Raw genomic sequence first — 23847 nt, 5'->3', positions numbered from 1 at the left:
CTGGAAATCACACCTTTCATGAGAAGACTAAACATATGAGATGGACTGTCATTATGTTCACGAAGAGTTTTTGAATAAGACTATTTCACTACCATTTGTCACTTCAGCATATTAGCTTTTAGATTTCTTTACAAAAGCCTTGTCCTCCTCAAGGTTTCACTTTTTATTGGACACACTTTCTGTAATTTCACCGTAAGTGTTAATGTATACACATATATATATGTTTATTTGTGTTTACGTATGTATGTCCATACATATATTGTTCAGGGGTATTTTAGTCTTTTTACATGTATATTCAAAATAATTGTATTTTTATTTTTATTATTTATTTTTTGTACTTCTTCCCAGTCTTGAAGGGCTTTTTGGGAAATGGGTAGAGAGTCGTTGGTCCCAATGGCTCCCTAGAGCCTCTCTTCTTGTATATAAAGGGGTGAGACCATGGTTGCCAGTTGAGGAAGCGGGAGCGGAAAGCGATACGGGAAGCGGGAGCGGGAAGCGAGGCACTTTCAAAATTTTAGGAAGCGGGGAAGCGTGGGACCACTTAGGACCGATTCAGGAAGTGTCTCGGAAGCGACCTAGGAATCGTCTCGGAAGCGAGGGGGAAGCGAAAAAAATAAAAATAAAAAATAAAAAATACAAAAAATTGAAAAAAACAGGGGAAGCGAGAGGGAAGCGTGATGGGAAGCGCGTCCCCCATTAAAGGGAAACATGTCCCCCATTAAAGGGAAGCGCGCTTCCCAAAAAAAGGGGGACGCTTCCCCCCACGCTTCGGAAGCGTGACGTTTCGCGCTTCCCCTTTTAGCTAGGCGCTTCCGGTAACCCTGGGTGAGACCCCTCTCTCTTGTATGTATTCTCTAAGGGATTATTCCCCAATAATATCCATTACTTTTATGAATGTTCTCAGCCCTTAGTGGTTCATTCTTGTGTTTTCGTGTATTGATCCGTAAGAGGTCATATTCTCTAAGTGTTCTCTTGCCCATAAGTGGCACATCAAGGTACATACTTCAGTTTGTGACACCATCCACTGTTTTAATACTGCAATTTACATGGTCCAATGTATATACAAAATGGGAAGTAATATTATAAAGATGATCCACGTACAGGCCTTTATCAAGCTATGGTGATATCTAATCATGGGCAAGTAGTTCTTTAAGCTTAGCAATTTTTTTTCGTGGATGTTTAGCTATTTGGTTTTGATCAATGCCAATAAATCATGTTTAAATTTCTCAATCTTTTGATTCAACATGCTACAAGACTTGGAGTTCATGGATCTCTCTCTCTGAGATCTCATATTCTGGGGATTATCTTGGTCGGGTTGGCTCAAAAAATAAAAGCGTCTTTATCACTAGAAGCTATCATGTCTCCAGAATCAATTGTCTACATGATTCAAAATTCCAAACCCAGGTTCAGTGTGCTGCTTATCTTGCTTTTTCACATATCAGTTCTCTGAACGAGCATCTAGGGTGCAGAATATATCTGTGGACTTTAACATAGTTAAACATGTTTATGGTCCTTCCTCTGAATAAACCATATACTAGCAACCTTTTGATCTGGTTCATACCTACATAAGTCTCTTTATGATGGCTGCTTAAAAACTTATATTTTGACTTGGATCAATTCTAATTCTTTTCCTAACACAGAAAGAGGAATTTCAGCACACTGCTTATGCAACTAATGCCTATGTTACTATAGGTCCTTTATGGAGACAAGTATTGCATGGTGAGTAATTTCTTTTACATATCTACATCGTATTTGTCTTGCTGGTGACTAATCATTGTATATTTTTCTTCAGTTGCTATTCTATAACAATATAGTGCAGTGTCATCTATGAAAGTGGATTGAAACTTGCAATTTATCCATCTCCAGGTTCCTGGTAGTCTGGTAGATGGGATCAGTGTTGTAAATGGTGGAGAATTTATATTAATTTCCATCATATGGGCCAATTGTTGTAATAAATTTTTTGGTCTGGAGATTTGGATTATATATATATATATATATATATATATATATATATATATATATATATATATATATATATATATATATATATGCTCTTACACAAATACACATATAGCCACTAATATTGGTCTCTATGATATTTTAGTGAGCAAAACCTCAACATCTATGTCACATAGGTACGGGTACGGGTACGGGTACGGGTACGGGTACGGGTACGGGTACGGGTACGGGTACGGGTACGGGTACGGGTACGGGTACGAGTACGAGTACGGGTACGAGTATGGGTGTGGGTGCAGTGATGCGGCATTTTAAAAAAACTTGGGTGCAGGGTGTGGGGGGGTATATATATATAATTTTTAATAGTTAACAATAACACTAATGAAATAAAAAAGCAATTATCATATCATCAATTCATCATACATGCAATAAATCAAATTAGCAATATACAATTGCTATTTTTTATCAATAAAAGCTAACACCATAATTAAATCAACCTAAATATATTATCATTATGCTAAATGAATTAAGAAAATAAGAAACAATCAAACAAGTGAAGCAGAAAAGAAGTAAATTATACTAATAAAATAAGCAATCAATGCATAATTACATGCCAAAAGTATATCATACACAATGTATATGCCGATGAGATAATGATCCTAATAATTTTTTGCTTCATCATCAAATTCATCATAAGAAGGAAGAGTAGGCTCATATAAGTCCATGTTTATAATGTTGAAATCATGCTCTCCCTCTAAGTCACACTCCTCTGGGTTTACATCCCAAAATTTGGATGATCCTTGACTGCATTACAATTAAAATTTAAAAATGTTAAATACTTGCATATTTAAATGAAGAAACTAAGAAATAATCAAATAACTAAGAGAACAATTAGTACATGTATTCTTCATTGGTTCGCGAAGGTAGTCAAAAATTGAAATGAACAAAGACTAAATCCTCTACACCTTGCTGGTGAGTTTGTTTCTCTTTATGTTGTGGATTTGAGCATATGTGCTTCAATTTCTTTCACAAAAAGATGAATTAGCAGGTTGTGATAGCAATCTCAGTGCAAGACGTTGGAGAAGAGGTGTTTCTTATCCATATATTGACCACCATGTGATAGGATCTATATCCTTTTACTCTCTCGCTATTAATGCCTGTCTATATAACCTCGAAGAGGAAAATTTTTCAAACTCTTCCATGACTTGCTTTATAATATGTGATTTTCGATAAAGTCTTGCCATACACATATTTGTATGCCTTGATAATTTTGGATCTAAATTTGGAGGGACACGACCAACACTACCTTCATGCCACTTCTTTGCATAATATTTGAGATTAAGAGTGTGACATGCAATGCAAATGAGTGTTGCTCTTATCCTATCTTCTAACTAAAATTAAATTTATATAATTACAAATTTTTGAATCATCCACTATAAGATTTTTCCCCTCATGCTTGAAAACTGCAATTTAAATTTTTTCAATTATATTATCCCATATTTTATAAACTTTGTAAAGCATGAGTTCATCCTTGTCAACTTCTTAGCATTTCCCAAATAGGTTGTGTAAACTCAAGAAAGTATATGACTTTATCTTAAAACTCATCATGAATAATGAATTTCTTAATTTCGTGAGCTTTGACAACATCATCAGCACGATAGAATACCCAATTATCATCAGTCACTATGTTAACCAACGCATTCTTGACTTAATTCTTTTCACCATCATAATGATGGACACAAAATGTGTTTCAACAATTTCATATCAGAATGCCTATTAAATATGACATTAGCATGATGATGATTGACAACAAAATTCCTAATGCTTGACATTTTTTTCTAATTTCTCAATCCATGAAAGAGCATGTGTTGGTGAATTTTCTTTCTTCTTTTGGGTTGCAGATGCTCTTGAGGGTTAGATTCAAGCTGTGTGTTATTCAGAGAGTCCAAAATTTGTGAGGATACTCACTCTCCAAACTCAATGATGTACTTTTACAAACTAAAACATTGCCTGTGATGATTTGTACTACTTTATGATCACCCACTTCTTTTATTACTTTTATAAATAACTCTTTCAAATACTTAACATTTTTATATTGCACAGATGCATCAACTGCTTTCAAGAATACTGTGTTACTAATCGAAGAAACAATGAAATTAATCAGTGGATGCCTTTGAATATCTGTCCATCCATTAGAAACAATGGAAACTCCATTTTGTTCCTATGAAAATTTCTTAATTTCTATCAATCTCTCAACATTTGCCTTCTCTTCTGAAAGAATTATCGTTCGTAGTTTTTCTGAGCTTGGAGGTACATAGTCACTCATGTTACAATATGCCAGTGAAGTAATTAAATCATTCCAATAAGGATTTCTAGCTACATTAAATGGAAGTGAACTAGAATAAAAATACTTCCCTACATTTCTATCCATCTCCTCCCATATATATTGAATGTTGTTTGTATCGTTTCTCTTTCTCTACCTCTTACATCTACTTTACTTTTTTTTGGAGCATCTTCTTGGTGGCTTAAAAATGATACATTGATTGCACAATAATCACTCATTGTCTTCCTCTTCTCATATTTATTTTGTATTTTTTTTATTGTCTCCACATTACCTCATCAACTCTTTTGCATCCTGAAATGCCATGTCCTGATATCTTAAACAAATGAACTTTAACTCTTGTGTCAAACTCAACATAATCTCTCCCATAAAGCTTGCATCGAAATATCTTATTTCCACCACCTTCTCCAGCTTTTTCAAGCTTATTTACATGTGCTCATAGTGGCCCTCCATCATCACATGATGTAGCCAACAAACGAGAATCAATACTACTGCTAACACTACCAATAGAACTTACATGTTACTCTTTGTTTGTGACTCCTTTCTCTTTATCCGTCATTTTCATTCTTAAAACAAAAAAATTATTAAAATAAAATTCATATTAGGTTTTGCATAACCAAATAAAATAAAATTCATGTATGAGTAAGGTTGGGTTCGGTAGAGCCAAACCTAGGGATTTAGCTTCACCGAACCCAACCCTTCTTGCTTTGGTTCTGCTGAACCCAACCCTGCTAGGTTCGACTCTGTTGAACCTATGTGTTCAGCTCAGCAGAGCCCAATCCAGGGGTTCAACTCAGCAGAGTCGAACCTAGTGGTTCAACTCCACCAAATCCAACACTTCTAGGTTTGGCTCTACTGAACATAGCCTTGTTGGGTTTGGCTCTGTTGAACCCAGGGGTTCAGTAGAGCCAAACCCAGCAGGCCTGGGTTCGGTAGAGACGAACCCCTGAGTTCAGCATAGGCGAACCCTTGGGTTTAGCATTGCCAAACCCACCAGGGTTGGGTTCGACAACTAGGGTTCGGAGCCGAACCCAGCCTTGACAATCCAGGAATGGGAGCTGAACCCAACTCAATAGGGCTGTTGAACCCGGCCCCGACAAGCTAGGGATCGGAGTCGAACCCAGCCCATCTGGGCTGGGTTCGACATAACCAGGGCTGGGAGCTAAACCCAGACCTGTAGTAGTAGAAGAGAGAGAGAGAGAGAGAGAGAGAGAGACCTTGCAGTCACTGAAGGAGGAGAGGAGGGCTAGGGGAAGGTAGCCGCCGTCCATTGGAGGAGAGGAGGGGTCGGGGAGTGTCGTCGTGGAAGAGGAGAAGGGGGAGGCGTCGGGGTCAGGTGGTGGGAGATTTGCCCTAATCCCCCACCCAGCCCCCCTTCGTAGTTTTTTTTGGGTCCAAAATGGACTCGGTCAAAGTTGACCGAGTCCATTTTGGACAATTATGACCTTGAGTGCGGTTGACTGCACCGAGTGCTGCACCCACATCCGAGTCGTGTCACGTCGACGCGGGTGCAACACCCTGTTGGGCAAATCCCTGCGACATATTGACAAAATTTCAGAAAAATATTACATTTAAGGAAATGAAAATTTTGAAAATCTAGAAAAAGACAAAGTAAGAATAAATAGTTAAGAAAATAGCCTTAAATTTGGCAAAGATTGATTTTTAATCAAAAGTTACAAAAAATTTTGAACAACTAATGCAAAATGACTTGTCAACTAAAAGTCACCGACCAGTGTTATAAAAAACGTGCCTTGAGGCGCAAAAAAAAATTTATTTTTTTTTACAACAAGATTTCTGAGACATGATCAACAAGATTTTTGTAGGTTAATCTCATATATTTTCCACTTATGTAATCAGTTTCTTAGTATATTACTATAGTTTAACTTTTGTTGGTTAATCTCGTATATTTTTCAGTTATTTCAGTTATGTAATTAGTTTCTTAATATATTTTAACTTTTGTTTGTTAATCTCATATATTTTCCAGTTATGTAATCAGTTTTTTAGTTACGTTTATATGTTAATCTCATATTTTTAGAATAATCTCATATATTTTAACTTTTGTAGGTTAATCTCATATATTTTCCAGTTATTTCAGTTATGTAATCAGTGTTTTAGTATATTTTAACTTTTGTTGGTTAATCTCATATATTTTCCAGTTATGTAATCAGTTTTTTAGTTACTTTTATATGTTAATCTCATATTTTTTAGAATAATCTCATATTTTCCAGTTGTGTAATCGGTTTCTTAGTATATTTTATCTTTTGTTGGTTAATCTCATATATTTTCCAGTTATGTAATCATTTTTTTAGTTACTTTTATATGTTAATCTCATATTTTTAGAAGAATTTCATATATTTTAACTTTTGTAGGTTAATCTCATATATTTTCCAGTTATTTCAGTTATGTAATCAGTTTCTTAGTATATTTTAACTTTTTTAGGTTAATCTCATATATTTTCCAGTTATGTAATCAGTTTTTAGTTACTTTTATATGTTAATCTCATATTTTTTAGTACTTATTTGAGATTTTCTATTTCTTATTGGTTGTTATTTCATCAATAAAGCATTTCTGTATTTCTTTATATTTTTAGATATTTTTTTATAATTTTTTTAAAGTTTTCAAAAAAAATATTTGAGGCTTACGCTTTACGTCTCGCCTCAGTTTTTGGTGGAGCGCCTTGCTATGCCTCAACACTTTTCACAACACTGTCACCGACTAACCAGTTATACAAAATCTCCAATAAGAAACCACCCATAAACGATACCAACAAAACTTTTGTAATGACCAACCATTAAGTTATAAATATCAAAGTCATTAGCAGTTGAAATCAATCAAAGTCAATCTCCATCCATGTTCTTTGCATGATCACAATGTCTGGAAATAAAGGTCCAAGAAAAAGATTAGTCATCATCTACAGAGTTGAATCCTACCACCTCATCTTCATGCAGTCCTTTTTTTCTTTTTTAATTCTTAGAAATCCTTCACCTTCTTCCGCTATCTCTTTATGTGAATTTATGTTGTCATTAGTTTACTTGCATTGATCTTTTCTATCTTTGTGGAAACTGTTTTGAAGATAATATATTAATCTGTTTTTTATTCATTATCCATATTCACCTTCTTATCTCAAAAAAGTTGAGGATTTAAATTTGTTGCATGCAAAAGGCCATGCAGAAACTTATTTCTTTGGTATTCAATCCAATATGGCTTATACTTGGGATTAAGATTGTAGATTATTGATGATTCGGATAGGTATCAGGTTTCATTATCTGGCTGCAAGTTACTTGGGGCAATTCCATATGGTGAAATCTGCCATATGGTTTATTCTTGCTATCTTTTTCTGAGTTACGAAGTAACATATATCTTAAACTTATCAACAAACTACTTGCAATGCCTTTTTGTGTTTAATATTCGTAGGTGAATATGATGCCGAAAGATTATTCTCCCTTATCATGCACACTCGGCAAGTTTGGGTGTCTACAGCTCCATGATATAGTCTGCCGCCACAGCTATTAATTTGTCTTGTGTTCCGTGTGGCAGGAAAGAAGACTGTGAAGTTGGCCATTTCCACTGTGAACAAGGATAGCTCAAGCAAGAGCAGTGCCTCTAAGCACACTGTTTTAGATGGCTTAGAATTGGCCCTTGACAAGTTGCGCAGGGACCTTGCTTCCAGCCATGGAGGAATATTCCCACATGCTGTTTTGCCAATGCATCATATCAACATGCTGAGCACCCAGAGGCCAGCGTCCATTGAGCAGGTTTGTCTGATGGCTGAAGTTTTCCAACTGCATTTATTTTTTACCACTTTGAATTTCCCTTAGGAAAAGTTTTTTTCTGGAGTAAATCTAAGCTGTATCACTTTTGGGCACTTTTTGATGGATATAGCGTTTATTTTAACATGAGCTATTGTATTTGCAGTTGGAAAAGATCATTGGTAAAACCAAGGCTGAGAAGTATGGTGACAGAATTCTTGATCAAATTCAAGAATATGTTAGCTCTGATAAGCCTAATGGCAATTCAAATGTTGAACCTAAAGAAAAAATAAAGCTTGATAGCAATTCAAATGCAGAACCTGAAGAAAAGATACGGAGACATAACAAGCGATTAAAGACCAGAAGGGCTATTGTCCATGTTGAAAGCAGCGATGATGACATATAAGCTCCACAAATCAGTATCACAGAGGAGGATCAATTACCTGTGAACTCTGCCCGTTCAAGGTGAATTTATCTATAGACAAAGCTATGACAGCTCAAATTTTTGTTCCAACTCATCCATCAACTGAAAAAGCAATTAAGTTTTTGAAGCCATATCATGTACTAGTTCCAACATGGGCGAGCAGTGTGCTCATGCAAACGATCCTTACATGTATTAGAAATGTAGTTTGCAAGGCTTTGCCAACATATATGAGCAATTTTCTCGTGCAATGATCCTTGCACATATCGGAAATGTCGTTCGTAACATTTTGGCATAAAAAATGTGTTGCATGTTGAAGAAACCACCTTGCCGATGAAGGCATAATATGTGCAGTGATCATTGTTAATGTGTACCGATTTCGATTGATCCTGTAGCAATGTGAGTTGTGTTTTCTTTTTGTTCGAGGCCTTGCATGGCGTAGCATGTTTTGAAACCTTTCATGTTCATGGAATAGATCATGGAACGAATTTGCTAGAGCCATTGGTCTTGACTGCAATGTTGTCAGTATCGGTATCAGCCTTGAATCGTTGGGCCACCAATTCAGCTGTATCCGTGATACTGGTACTCAGCTGAATCATTCTGTATCGGCCAGAAAATAATAAAAATAATGTTGTGTCAACTATAACGTGTTAAAACCATTAAAATAATAATAATAATATTTTTAGTATTTTTTGGCATTTATTTAAAAAATAACCAATTCAGGGTTGAAGCGTATCGAAATTCTGCCGATACTATGCATATTGGCATGCATACTCACCGATACTGATAACATTTTCTTGAGGCTAGTTAGTCTAGTAGCATACCTAGTAGCATAGTGCTTGAGGTAATGTAGGGGATCCCTGAATTGGAGGCAAATTCTCCAGTAGGTTCCTGGTGGTGCCCTGGGTTGAGGTTAGGGCTCGTAAATGAACAGAGCAGCTTGTGACTCGGCTCGGTTTGGCTCGTCACAAGCTCGTTCGTGATCAGTTTGTATAGTTGGCAAGCCAAGCCACGATCTGCTCGTTTAGCTTAAACGAGTCGAGCCCGAACACAAGGTGTTCAGCTGGGCTTGATAGTGCTCGTATAGATAAACAAAATCATTTTTATGGATAATATATATTTTGTGTAATATAAAAAAAGAAAATGCATAATATATATATATGAAAGAAGGATGAATGAAAAATGTATACATAAAATATGGATTATTAAGTATAATTTATAAAAAGTTATATGGATTTTCAAGTAAAAATATATAAAAATATATGTACTATGTATAAATAACATGTAATGTTTTTACACGAGCCAGCTTGTATTGGTCTAGTCTCATTCAGGGACAAGCCGTGCTCGAGCTTGGCTTGGCTAAACACGAACACGAGCCGAGCCACGAGTTAAATCTACTAGTAAACAAACCGAGCCCGAACATGCCCTATTCGGTTCCTTCGGCTCATTTACCAGCCCTAGTTGAGGCCAGGGTAATCTTTTGGCCCGAGCCAAGCTACAAGCACCTTGGTAAATTAACGGGACTGAATGAGTTCATTACTAAGCCAAACCGACCTGAATTACGGGCTACTTGGTTCAATTGCCAGTCTTACTTCCTATGAATCTACCTGAGAAGCTTGAAGCTATGTCCACGTGCCTATCGACATTTCTATAAGGAACCACAAAAACTGCTTGCATGTCAACGATGTGGCGTTAGTGCGTGTGAGCAAGTGTTAGAGTCGGAGGCTCTCCACGTGGTTGGTAGTAGCTGTCAGTGTATGTCTTCTTGTGGTGAGACGTTGCAGGTTCAAAAACCAGTGGTACGTTGAATAATAACCGATAGGTGTCTGCACCCCAGCTTGCCTTTCAAAAAAAGAAAATGTGTTAAAAGTCGGAGGACGGGCTAAAACCCCAACATGGTCCTACGACTTGAGTTGAGGTATGCCCAGACTTGGCCCGTTGTGATGATCAGCCACCATCTTCTGTTGTATAGCTTGTCAGATTTGGGTCCAGCAGTAAATGGATGGTGATTAGGTGCAACATCACATTGCATATGTGCAATGTGATTGCACCTGATCGCATCACACTTGGGCACATTTTTGGCCATGTTTGATACGGTCAACAAGGAACGATCACTTGAACACAATTAACCTCATCTCAGAGGTCAAAATCATCTAACCTTTTGCTTTTTAAAAAAAAGAGAGGGTATCAGGTCAAAGACAGCTCTGACGGTAATCTTTCGAAACTGCCTCTGGTACCGTTCATCTTGTGGACGAACGGCATCCGAAACACACTGACTGTGTTTCTTTTATCTTAGATGGGTCTTACAAGGTTTTTTCAGTGCCGTTGATGCTCCTTATGAAAGGCATCTGGAGCATACAAAATGAACGGCTGAAAAACATCTCAAAAACCTTGTGTTTGGAAGGCCGTGGATGAACGGTATTAGAGGTAAAAAAATGAAACTAATAAAAATGAGCACCTGACTCCTTGAAGGCACTTATGACTGGGGATAAAATTATCACAGAAAATAACTTTATTTGGAGTAAAAAGTCGGTGTGTACTCTTTTAACTTTTTCTTCTCCTCCAAAAAACGAGAAGAAAGACTCTCAGCAACCGAGGTGGTATCCCATGCAAGGTTGTTAAATGCGATGAGGCCAAGCGAGGCCTTGAGCCTGTTATGAAGCCAGGCATAAGCCTCAAGGCGTTGAAGCCTAAGCTTCATGATCAAAATAATAAAATATATAATATTAATAAAATAATGAAAATTTTATATGGGTAGCTTCCATTTCATGTGTACCTATATCTCTTAGATGGATTTGGTTTCCTCTATGTTCATAACAGACAGGCTTATCTTGATCAATGCTAGAAAAAGGTAAAAGAAAAAAATTTCAAAAGCTTCTCTTCTCATGTTTTTTTATTTTTTATTTTATTTAATATGTTTATTTATCAATACATATTTTAAACAAAGTATGTGATCTAAGATAATAGGAATTGAAATAGTAAGAAAGTTCTGTAAAAAAAAAAGAGAGATAAGTAGTTGCATTAATGGTAGTACGTCGGTAATTATATCATTTCCTGCCAAGCCAACAAGGAAGAAAATACAGACGGGACAGTCTACATCACAATAGAAATCTCCCTCTCTCTCTCTCTCTACTGATTTACACTTATCTTCCTATCTTTTTAAAAAAAATAACGAAAAGAAAAAACTAGAAAACAAAAACCATAGACAAGAAAAAAGAGGTACGGCATCACTGCTAATAAATATCGAGAATGAATAAGAAATCTCAAATCAACTCAGAAAAGAGGTACGGCTTTTGTTGGTGGTGTTGGTATCATCGATAGCCAATTTATTATTCTCTAGAGTGGTTGTTTGCTTTCTTTATTTTTAGGGTTTGTGTGGTTCCTGAAATGGCGCAGGAGAAGATCCAGATAAAGAAGATCGACAACATCACAGTGAGGCAAGTGACCTTCTCAAAGAAGAGGAGAGGGTTGTTCAAGAAAGCCCAAGAACTCTCCATTCTTTGCGATGCTAAAGTTGGTGTCATCATCTTTTCTGCTATCGGCAAACTCTTCTCTAGGTACCTTCCCCTCCCCTTTCCTGCCAAGATTCCAAAAGCTGTAGGGGGCAAGCCCATGCCTGCCAAAAACAGAAAGGGAGAGAGAGGTGGAAGGTGCGGCAAGGGGCCGTTGACCTCCTGACGTATGCAGAGAGAGGAGAGGCGCAACAGGGGGCCACCGGACCCCTGCCGGCCTCCCGACGAACATAAAAGAAAGGGGGGAGAAGGAGAAGAAAAAGACAGAGGTAGAGAGGGTGCGTACCTTCGAGGTCATCAGCAGTGTGATCGGAACACGTGGAAGGAGTCGGCATCGGCTCCCCTGAGAGGCATCAAACGCGAGGTCATCGGTGCTAGGAGCGAGAGACGAGGAGGAGAGAGGTGCAGGCTGAGATTCTGAGAAAGCTATCCCTCCCCTCTGTGATCTTTAAAGAAGATTGGGGGTGGCACGAAAAGGGAAAGGGGGGGGGGGAGAATGAAGGTTTAAAAGAAACCCTCCCCCCCTGTGTTTTTTATTTTCGTGGGTTGTACATGAAGAGCACGCCTTAGAAACGAAGCGTGCCTCGATGCGAGGCGTATGCTTCACCCATGTGAAGCGTGCGCTTCAAGCCTGCAAAGGCCTCATACAACGCCTCAGTACCTTGAGCTTGTGCTTCGCCTCTGAGGCGTATGCTTCAGCTACTGAGGCGTAAGCCTCTCACAACACTGATCCCATGTGGTAAGCGAGGTCCTGTGCCAAGCTGAAGGCCCAGGTTTGAATCCGTCTGTTACATGGGCTTAAGAGATATCAGGTAGCTTGCCTTTCAGGAAAAAAAAAAAGAAAACTTTCATCCATGCAAAAAGCAAGGAGGTTTTTCTTTCCAATTTGATAGGGTGTGCGGCGCCTTAAATAACAACTTTTTCTACCCGATATGTAACAACCTTAACTTATCCTCGTAAAAAGTATTTTTTTTTTAAATAATTGCAAAAAATCAAACCCAAAATAAAATACCAATGTTTTCAGAATTACGAGACCCATGCTTAACTGATTTTTGCCTTCTAATTTCACCTTAATCTAAATTTTGCTCGAATTTAAAGATTAAAAATGAAATGCTTTACAAATATTAAGTTTTGGTCTTGTGAGTGAGGTCCTGTGCCACGCCCAAACCCAGCTGATGTCACCCATTTAAAAGGGTATTTTTTATAATATTTATCATATTTAATAATAAAGTACTTAGCCAAAATTTCATAAATTTATGATTTAAAACCCATGATAAAACACGCCATATTACACCATCAAACGCCCCCTGACCCTAAGTGAAGACACTGGTGGTTGAGTATTGAAGGGTGAGGTTCCAACAATAGCAATGTCATGTGGCATCTTTGTTACATTTTTTTTTTGTAAAAGGCAAGCTGGGTTTAGGCAGACCTCACCAGTTATTGAAAGTACCACACGGTTTTGAACCTGCAACGTCCCACCACAAGGAAACGTGCACTGGCATCTTTGTTGCTTGTTAAGCTGTTTTGATTCTTGTAACAGTTGACAGAAGAAAGAAGTGGTGAGTTACATTGGAGGGCTCGTGCTGGAGTTCTCCTGATTCCGGCCAAGGGATGACATTCCTGCTTTTGAATGCACCAGACTTTCACAGCGCGAAATAAGGGGTCGATTTCAGGTCGTTCAGAGCGCCTGCAGAATCTGGCCTCCCCAACAGTTTCATTGAAGCAGGATTGCCGTGCACATCACCCTCCACAGCCGGATCAGAGAATGCCCTTCCTGCACAGTCAGAGGGTCGACTTTAAACCAAACCCTGTCCTACTTTCCCGATGAGAAAAAAATACTTGTCTCATATGGATTCTGATTGGATCCCCATTTTATAAATTTGTATACTTTCTTAAGCTAATAAACAATGCAGGGGTCTGCCTAACCCCAGCTTTCATCGTCGAGAAAAGAAAAAGAAAAAGAAAAACAATTTGTTGGGGCTCTGCTTGTCTGGTAGAAGTAGCTAGTGCACTTCACCTTGTGTTGGGGTGTTGTAGGTTCAAAACCCAATGGGGTATAAGTTGCATAACTGGTCGGGGTCTACCTAACACCCCCCCCCCCCCAGCTTGTCTAAAAAAACAATTTGTTCTGGTTTTTTAGCATGATTATAGTTATATTGCATTTTCTTCAAAAACACATTTTGGATAGGTCGTTGCCTCTCTTCTCTAACGGTAACTTCAAAGTTAGAAGAAAAAGAAATTATTAAAACAAAAGAAGTGTGCCACCCATAAAAAAAAGTTATGGTATGAAATTGATGTAAGTGGGATCAGGAGAGAAAGAGAGAATTTTTTATGAAGTTTCTTGTCGAAGAGAGTAGTCTCTAAGTGGGGGCCAAGCACTCCGGGAGCCCACCAATAAAAGGCACCCACACACTTGGTAGGAGTTGGGCCTGGAATGAAGGGGAGGGATGAAACAACCTAATTGTGCTATGGTGTTATGGTTTAGAACTAATATAAAAGGCCGGCACATCCATTTTGTTATAAATCCTATCATTGTCATAAGCTATAATTTTTTATTAACAGTTACAAATATTGTCGATATTTTGAAAATATGGTGATTTTATTTAAAGGCTGTAATTATACCCTGAAAAGAATCTTATTTACAACTTATTCTAAAAATATCACATTTTTGCCATGCTAATACCTTGGTGAAAAACATTTTTATGATGATTTTGTATTATTCACATTTATTTATTTATTTACATCTATTAATACATATTGCAAATAGAAATAAACTACTAATATTTTTCCAAGAAAAAATATATTTTTTCAAAATAGCGCTAGATTCTTCCGCTTCTATATTTTTTTCAGAGCCAAATCTCTGGACCCTTCTGAGCAAAGGATGTGGGGGCATCACTATCAATGTTTTATTTGATTTTTTTTTGTTATATGCTTACACCCCACAAAAAGAGAGGAGAGATGGCAGATCAAGTGATTCGATAAAACACAAATTTTTTTTGTGCCGTCCATCGCTGCAATCAATGTGCGAGCAGTGGGACCATATCATCATTTTACAACGGATGGTGGTGCTTGAAGTGATAGTGGTGATTTCAAAACACAAGAGTTTGTGTTTTCACCTGATCTGTCCTAAAAAATCATAATCGTATATATATATATATATATATATATATATATATATATATATATATATATATATATATATATAGAGAGAGAGAGAGAGAGAGAGAGAGAGAGAGAGAGAGAGAGAGAGAGGGAATTGGTGATGTCGTGCAGGCGGTTGCAGGAGGCGTTGGAGGAGTGCCACCGCCGATTCCGGGAGCCCGAGCGCAGCGTTCTGTGCAAGCATACCAACCGAAGCCTGGCGACCTGCCTCGTCTCCACCGCCTGCCCCGACGAGGTGGAAGCCGTGCAGGCCTTCTGCACCAGCACCGGTACCGCCACCAAGCGCTCCAATTGCCGCGAGGCCCAGATCGCCCTCGCCGTCTGCCTCTCCCTCCACCAGCCCTCACCTAACTAACTCATCTCTTCTTCCCCTCAAGATATCATCCTCTTGGTGATCATGGTGGTGGCGGTGGTATCATTGTGTGACTTTAGCTGCTTCTCTTGGTGGTAGTCGGTGAGCCCCAGATTGGTCGCCATTGCCATTGCCATTCTCGTTCTTCCCCTCTTCAATGAATTGGGGTTTTATCTTTCTACCACAAGGCCTGAACCCAAGTCGCTGGTGATTTCGGATCGACTGCCGGCCGATTTAGAGAAGATGGTTGGTTGTCTTTACTCAAGAATTCGAAGTTTTCTTCTCCTTTCCTGGGATGGGTGATTCTCGTGTTTGTCCCCAATTGCATCTGAAAATACTTGATCAGGTTGCAATCACATGGAAAAAAAGCAATTAATTTCGTCGTTGAGTGTTTCCTATGCCAGTGGGTAGGTGTTCTTGGTTAAGTCTATTTGGGTTCAATTTAGAAGCAAAATTTTAACTGCTGCTTGAGAGAATCGGATTTTTCAAACAGATGGTGAGTATCTTGAGGCATGTTGCTTGTTACTGTTTTTGTTTTTCGTTAATAATTAGAATGTGACTTTCTTTATTTACTGTGGATGCTTTCTTGTGTTTGTCTTTCATATGGGTGCGTTATTGGTGACACGGAAATGCTTTTGCTTGCTAAAAAGGCCTTCTCTGTTGGACCTGTGAACGTGCTAGCTATTTCTTGCCATTTGAATTTCTTCTTTCATTATTATTCTTTCTCATATTAATATTTGGATTATAGGAAATTAGTTTACTGGTATTTTTTTTTTGCCTTGATTTCACATGATTAGGCTATGTTGCTTTTTTTCTTTTCTGAAGGATGTGGTTGTAGTAGCAGGACAATTTCAGGAGAAAAGCCAATGGTGCTGATGGTGGTGTTTGTGCTGCTTGAGTGATTTTGTAGGTTGCAATGGTATAGAAGTCAAGTAGTGGTGATGGTGATGACGATGAGTGGTAGTTATAATTCGTTCTGAATGATGGATCCTTTTGATGCTAGCTTTGGGTATGAGTTTGAAACTGATATCCACGATGGATGTGGGTCGTGATCTAGTGTTTTTTTTTGTTTTTGTTTTTGAAGGAAAGCGAAGTGTCATCAAAGAAATGCCCCCCGAGGAAGAAGAACAAAACAGGAAGTTAAAGTTAAAGAAGCCAGAGAACAGAAATCCAGACAAGCCTTGCGCAGCACATTAAAATCAATGGCTGAAACCCGTCATAATGAAGGTTGGATAAGTATGCCCTCCACAGGCCCAACCATGAGAAGTCCTCGTTGGGCCATTTCATGCAAGCCAAAATCAAGAGCTCCCATTTGGCAATGCGATACGATCTGCTGATTGTAGTGGGGAAGAAGTGGTGGTTAAAATGGTGTTCGGTTGCATTTTTATGGACAAAGGTGGTGGTGTTGGATGCAGGGGCGGAGCCACATTGGGGCCAGGGTGGGCAAGTGCCCACCCTGACCCAAAAATTCTTGCAATAGGGAGGTTCGGATCAGAGTGGGCAGTGCCCACCCTGACCTTGTGTAAAGTCGGGTCAGGGTGGGCACACCTGTACTTGGATGTGTCGTTGATTATGATTTTTGTGGTTGAGGTTCATGCTGGTGGTGAGAATGATTGTTATTCTTGCCATACAATGAGATTTCAGATCATTTTATTAAGATGTCATAGTTTATGTAGTCTGCTGTTCTCTGTCACATGGATACGGCTGTGGATACAGGGGTGTGGCCATTTTTATGAAACTTCCAATATGATTGTATATAAGAACATGGAGGAGTATCCATGTGACATTGCTGTTGTTGTCTGAAATAGAAACCACAATGTTTCCATACCCATCTATGTTGTGATGAACGGACCTCGTTTATTGATCACAAAAAATAGTAATTGGGTTTAAATTTGAGGGAAGATAATGGAATTAAAGGTAGGCATGTGAATAATTAAACTTTTGACCAAATGAGAGGCTTGAAGTGGGAGGGGGTGTGATTTCACCACAAGTCCTGAAAAACGCCTTTCCCTGTATGTACATGCATAGGTGGAAATGAAATGTCATGTGTATACTTCCATGATGGAAATTTGTCTGTGCCTTTGATGTGTTATATTGGTTTGCGTTTAGCTGGTGACTTCTTATAGTATTTACTCTTTCTATGCTTTTTAGTGGACTTGACTATATAGTTTGGAGATGAAGGGAAAGCCTTCTTGTGAGTGTCAAAACTAAGATGGCAGCCGTCGCTAGAAGGCAATATATATAATGAGCTGGTTTTATGTCCAGTACTTCCTTTGTCAAACCTTGAATTTAAGGTTATACTTCAAATGTCAAATATACCAAACAGATGGTCTACCATGGTTTTCAATACCACAGACATCTTGTGGACCCTTATGAGGTTTACTTTTGGTAGAGAATCCTCTGCCCAAGCTCAGTTTGCCCTCTTTTTATAGTAATTTCCTGAAACGGTTGACAAGTTTTACTTCACTTGAAATTGAGCGCACATAGTTTGTTCAAGTATATTAAATTTGACTTTCTTTGGAGTGTCCTCTTTCCCCTTGCACCACCAAGAAACATGCACTTGTTAGAATTAATGCTAATCTTTGTGTAAGCATGTCATTCACTTAAATTTCCCTTATCCAGACCTGAAAACCTAAGGATTCCTCCACAAGGTTCATAGGAGAGTCAGGGCCTAGGATCATGCTGGACCTGAGGGACAGAGGACAACAGTTGGACTACCCCTTGTTGGACCTGAGGGACAGAGGAGGCTAGGTCTGTGACTGGAACGCAACATAACTTGCACAGCTTTGTGAAATATTACCATGAGTGTGATGCATGTGAATGAAGATGGGCCCTATTTTTGAAACACTTAGTTGCATTTCCTGAAATCGATAATAAGTATGACTTTACTGGATAATATCCTGATTGGGGTTTGTCCTTCACTTCAAAGGGTGGTGTTCCTCATTGGATACGATTGAACTAAGAAATAGATTTTATGAAGTGAACTGGAGGAAACATATTGCAGAGTTCAACAAATGAAAAGGTACCTGTCCTTAGGCAGATAAGTAGTAGTACATGGTCTTTGTGGTTGTTGTGGCGCCTTTTAGGGGCTATAGAGTGCATTCATCTACAGTAGTCTGATAGATGTGGAGCAGTAAAATATCCAAGTACACACATAAAAAGAAAAAAGCATATTATCATGTTATGGGATTGGTGCTAGGCTCGATGCTTGATCTTGCAATGGCGGCTATCATGGTTGGTCTCATTAACAAGTAGGAATCCTGGTGCTTGTGCCTCTTAAAAGCAAGGTTTGTATTCATTAAATATTATAGATTTGTACTGCTAGGCATCTGGACACACTAAGCAATAATGTTATTTTGAGTGTGTTGTTATCTTATTGGGCTCAATCTGCACTTATGTTAATTAAAAATCAGGAAGTCACAAGAGGAACAACCCGTGTACATTTTAAATTTGATTAGCTGCTCACTAACTAATCTATAGTTGGAAAATTTCAAAGCCTTAGATGGTCATCATTTGGCTTAGTATGTAACTTGATAGACTTTTAGTGAAATTTGATATCGGAGTTTCTTGTGTGAACTGGTTAATTAATGATGTAAAGTTCCACACCTCAATTTTCCTAGGAAATAGACATGCTTCACTCTGACTTGAATCTCTTCCTATACATTTCCATCAGTATAAAACCCAAATATTCTTCACCTTTTTCATGCAAGCCATACGGAGAAAGCTGTATGACATGGGGAGGGCACCTTGCTGTGACAAGGACAAATGTTAGGAAAGGGCCACGGTCACCAGAAGAAGACACCAAGCTCAAAGAGAGCATCGAAAGACATGGCACTGGAGGAAACTGCATTGCTCTCCCTCATAAAGTTGGTCATTGAATTTTGACATAAAAAACGAAAACTGAAGAAACTTATTTCCATGCATTGTTCTGTTAATCATGGTTGTTTCATGATTCAGGCCAGAAGATATGTAGAAAAAGCTGGTCATTGAATTTTGACATAAAAAAGGAAAACAGAAGAAACTTCTGGTTGTTTCATGATGCAGACCTGAAGATATGTAGAAAGAGCTGCAGATTTAGATGGCTTAATTATTTGAGGCTAACATTAAGCACGATGAATTTTCTGATGTTAAAGATAGGATAATATGCAGCTTCATCCTTGCAAGCATTGGAAACTGGTAGATGCTTTATAATTTGAACTTTCATGTGTAATTATAAAGGTCATATAATAAAATCAGATGGATCAATTGATATTCGTGTGAAATGAAAAACTGAAATACACTCATCAGTTTGCATTCATTGCAATGTACAGGTGGTTTGGTAATTGCTGCTCAGTTGCTGGGTTGAACAGAATGATATAAAAAACTACTGGAACAAGTGGCTTAAAAAGATGCTCTTCAGTAGGTAAAAAGAAAGCAGCAGATGAGCAGGGTTCCCCTCTAGATCACAAACTCCAGTCCTTAAGTCGCCCATCCTTTCACCAATCAAGAACTTCAGATCATCCATTTTCATCCTCCTTGGTGAATTTACAGCAACAGCAGCAGCATTTGCAACGGCCACAGCTCAGTTGCATATGACCTATGTTTTGGAGAAAAACAGCTCAATTGTGTGTTCGGTGGCAAACAGAGCTGCAGTTCTGATGGACATTGCCATCAAACAGGAATGAAGGATGAGAGGTGACAGAATGAGATTATCGATGCCATGGATCTGGAAAATCTTCTCTTGCTGCAAAAGGGTGTGGACCATCAAAACTGATGCAGCTTCTGTCCTGGTGGGAGTGGCGGTGTTTTTGAAGCAGGAAATGGGTTGTGGAGTTCAACACCATTATTCTCTGACTGTGAAGAAGCTAAGCAATTCATAGCCCAAAGGGATGCAAATGGGTCGATTCAGGATGGTGCTTTCGCAAATTTTGGCTGTTCTGGGTTTGACCAGATCCGACTCTCCCATGTATTTAGCTGATCGGGACGTGTTTGCATCCCTACCCCAAGGGTTCAATAACTTCTTCCTAAGTAGTGATATTAGTCCTCGTTACATTTCTCATAGTTTCTTTCAATACAGAATTATGTATTAATGGAGACAGTCGTAAGCTTATTGGTACATTGTATAACTGGTGGGGGTCTGCTTAACCCCAGCTTGCCTATCAAAAAAAAAATGAGAATGCACTTGTTGAGAACCTTGTGACAATCTTGGTAAGGTCATACAAGGTTGAGTAATTGACCAAGTGCTCTACATTGAATCCATGATCCAGTTGCTTCCGATGGGTATCCATGGTCAACAAATTTTTAACAGATTGTTAGACCTAAATCTTGATTTTTATGATGTCAACTCCAAAACTAAGGAAACTCCTGCATGATTTATTAGATTTCGATCCAGTCCTTTCAGATTCTCTTCATAGTTAAAATTGCTTTGCTTCCCAACCCAAACACTTGGAACTTTCATACCTTGGGCCTAAAAATGTAACATGAAAATCCACACTAGTTGCCATTGATTATATCCATGCCACACATTGTCTATTATGTCAATGGCACCTAGGACCTAACAGTAGAATGTTTAATTGACATAATTTACTCCTTTAACCTGTTTGTGGCCGATGATCATCTCTTGCTGCTTGTGATACATTTTATAATGGCATCAATTATGAGAATGCTTCCTCTAGTTACTACAATATAATTCAAGAATTTCTGCTTTTTTTTTATTCTTTTACTTTGAAATTGCATATTTACTTCTGGCTTTCTATGTTAGATTGCTCAAGCAACATCAAAGCAGATGTCCAAGCGTGATCCATTGAGGCCCTATATGGATGTTATTGATATGTTTTATCAGATGGTACTTTTATCACCTGTCTTAAAATTTCTCCACAATAACTTCGGCATTTTCAGGCTGAAGTTTTCTCTTAACTACAAGAAGATCCAGGTTTCTCTTTCATATGAATAGAGGGAGCCATTTTTGCTTTTTAGATCTTGTCACGATTGCTATCATCATGATTGTCATTTGTAGTTTTTTGTCATGCCATTCTTTCCCTATGTCACATGGACAAACAGCTACAAATTCAATGCGATACAGGACACGGATAGACAATTATTTTGAAAATTCTGATACATATTTTATTAGTATTTAATTTAAAGAAATACATTTTGGTCTTTTAATATATAAACAATATTTATTATAAAAAATATTAAAATTTTATAGTTTATAAATAATGTTCGGACGTCCCATAATGTGATACATGGTATATCTACGTGTTGTGTCACGTTCCCTAAAAATGTGACCCTATATAGTGTGCCCTGTGACATCGCTCTTTTGGTGATTTAGGCTCTATTTGGAAGCCTTGAATTGGAAGTGTGTTGCAGTTCAACACCTTCTGCTGTTTGGTTGCAGTCATTACGGTTCCCCTATCACCTCTGTTGTTTCAAAGCAGTGGCATTGCCAAAAACACAACGAATTGTCCAACTTATTTGGGCATAAGCTAAATTTGGCTTGATTGCCTGAGTTTTCCACTTTGTATAACTAGCCAAACAGCCCCTCTCTAACTAGGGCTGCCCGGCTGGGAAACCAAATGAGTTGCTTGTGGTTTGACTCATGCATGGCTTATAAAAGCTCATTCAAACTTATGAAATAGCCTTTCAAGCTGAATATAAACAATGGGTGTTTGGCTTGACTTGACTTGTATAGGGTCGTTATGTAAAAATAATTATAGTTCAAATATATTTTATGAAAAGTGATCGTACTGCTAATTTGACACGTTTCTTGAAATGTCTTACAATTTTTGCTATTCTCCTCATGTTTAAAATTGCAAATATCCAACTTTGTTAGGACTTTTTTACCCTTTGCAATTACCTGACGGGTTATTGCTTTAAAATTGTATCACTCGTCGGTTAGTGCAAACTTTCACTTAAATCCAGAATCACATGTTTTCTCATGCGGAGCTCACAAAACTCTATTTGCGAACATTTGGTGAAATTGAAACCCTAAACATCACAAATATCCTACTTATTCTCATATATAATATGAACCTCACTAAATTTATTTGTGCACATCCGGTTAGATTGAAACCACTAAAATTATAAATATTTTACTTATTCGTGTATACTTCACGAATTCGCATAAATATACGTATGAACCTCTACTTAATCTGAATGTCACAACATCCCAATTTTTTTACTTAAATATTTGTGAATTTATGACATGTATGTGAGTCTTTTTATTATTTACAGAGTTCGTGAATCATATATAAACTCGTTGTTTGCAGCTCCAGGGCTATTTTCACATAAACTAGGGTTCTTTGTGATCCCCAACTTGCGGTTTCCCTATCACCTCTGTTGTTTGGTTGCAGTCATTGCGGTTTCCCTATCACCTCTGTTGTTTGAAAGCATTGGCATTGCCAAAAACACAATGAATTGTCCAACTTATTTGGGCATAAGCTAAATTTGACTTGATTGCTTGAGTTTTCCACTTTGTATAACTAGCCAAACAGCCCCTCTCTAACTAGGGCTGCCCGGTTGGGAAACCAAATGAGTTGCTTGTGGTTTGACTCATGCATGGCTTATAAAAGCTCATTCAAACTTATGAAATAGCCTTTCAAGCTGAATATAAACAATGGGTGTTTGGCTTGACTTGACTTGTATAGGCTCGTTATGTAAAAATAATTATAGTTCAAATATATTTTATGAAAAGTGATCGTACTGCTAATTTGACATGTTTCCTGAAATGTCTTACAATTTTTGCTATTCTCCTCATGTTTAAAATTGCAAATATCCAACTTTGTTAGGACCTTTTTACCCTTTGCAATTACCTGACAGGTTATTGCTATAAAATTATATCACTCGTCGGTTAGTGCAAACTTTCACTTAAATCCAGAATCACATGTTTTCTCATGCGGAGCTCACAAAACTCTATTTTGCGAACATTTGGTGAAATTGAAACCCTGAACATCACAATTAAATATCCTACTTATTCTCATATATAATATGAACCTCACTAAATTTATTTTTGCACATCCGGTTAGATTGAAACCACTAAAATTATAAATATTTTACTTATTCGTGTATACTTCACGAATTCGCATAAATATATGTATGAACCTCTACTTAATCTGAATGTCACAACATCCCAAATTTTTTACTTAAATATTTGTGAATTTATGACATGTATGTGAGTCTTTTTATTATTTACAGAGTTCGTGAATCATATATAAACTCGTTGTTTGCACCTCCAGGGCTATTTTCACATAAACTAGGGTTCTTTGTGATCCCCAACTTGCTTCTCTTTGGCAATTTGTTCTAGCAACTATTTTTGGTGATTTATAGGCATCACTTCATCACCGTTGGACCATCAACAAAGTTTTTTTTTTATAAGC

General features: G+C 37.9%; 2 protein-coding genes across 2 annotated transcripts in view; both read left to right on the top strand.

Moving 5' to 3' along the window:
• RECQL2 (RECQ helicase L2) overlaps window positions 1-8841 on the top strand; it is a 62512-nt gene extending 53671 nt beyond the window's left edge. The window contains exons 18-20 of the mRNA XM_089992336.1: window positions 1641-1719; window positions 7835-8052; window positions 8213-8841. Coding sequence (XP_089848462.1) covers window positions 1641-1719; window positions 7835-8052; window positions 8213-8452 — 537 coding nt within the window. The 3' untranslated portion in view covers window positions 8453-8841. The remainder of the gene's footprint in view (window positions 1-1640; window positions 1720-7834; window positions 8053-8212) is intronic.
• A 3013-nt stretch (window positions 8842-11854) lies between these two features.
• On the top strand, window positions 11855-18661 carry LOC149813451 (cytochrome C oxidase biogenesis Cmc1-like protein). Its single transcript, XM_089991129.1, has 2 exons — window positions 11855-12117; window positions 15229-18661. Exons 1-2 carry the CDS (start codon window positions 11855-11857, stop codon window positions 15494-15496), a joined length of 531 nt encoding a protein of 176 aa, XP_089847255.1. The 3' UTR covers window positions 15497-18661.
• The last annotated feature ends 5186 nt before the right edge of the window (window positions 18662-23847 follow it).

Source organism: Nuphar pumila, chromosome 16 (genome assembly GCF_984573655.1).
Source record: "Nuphar pumila chromosome 16, dmNupPumi1.hap1.1, whole genome shotgun sequence".
NCBI lineage: Eukaryota > Viridiplantae > Streptophyta > Magnoliopsida > Nymphaeales > Nymphaeaceae > Nuphar > Nuphar pumila.
Note: the sequence above shows the minus strand (reverse complement) of the source record. Positions and strands in the feature narration are given on the sequence as shown.

Coding starts and splice junctions, on each gene's coding strand:
- LOC149813451 (XM_089991129.1), top strand. CDS start 11,855: ATGGCGCAGGAGAAGATCCAGATAAAGAAGATCGACAACATCACAGTG. Junction 12,118..15,228: donor AAGGGAGAGAGAGGTGGAAG/GTGCGGCAAGGG, acceptor GAGAGAGAGAGA/GAGGGAATTGGTGATGTCGT.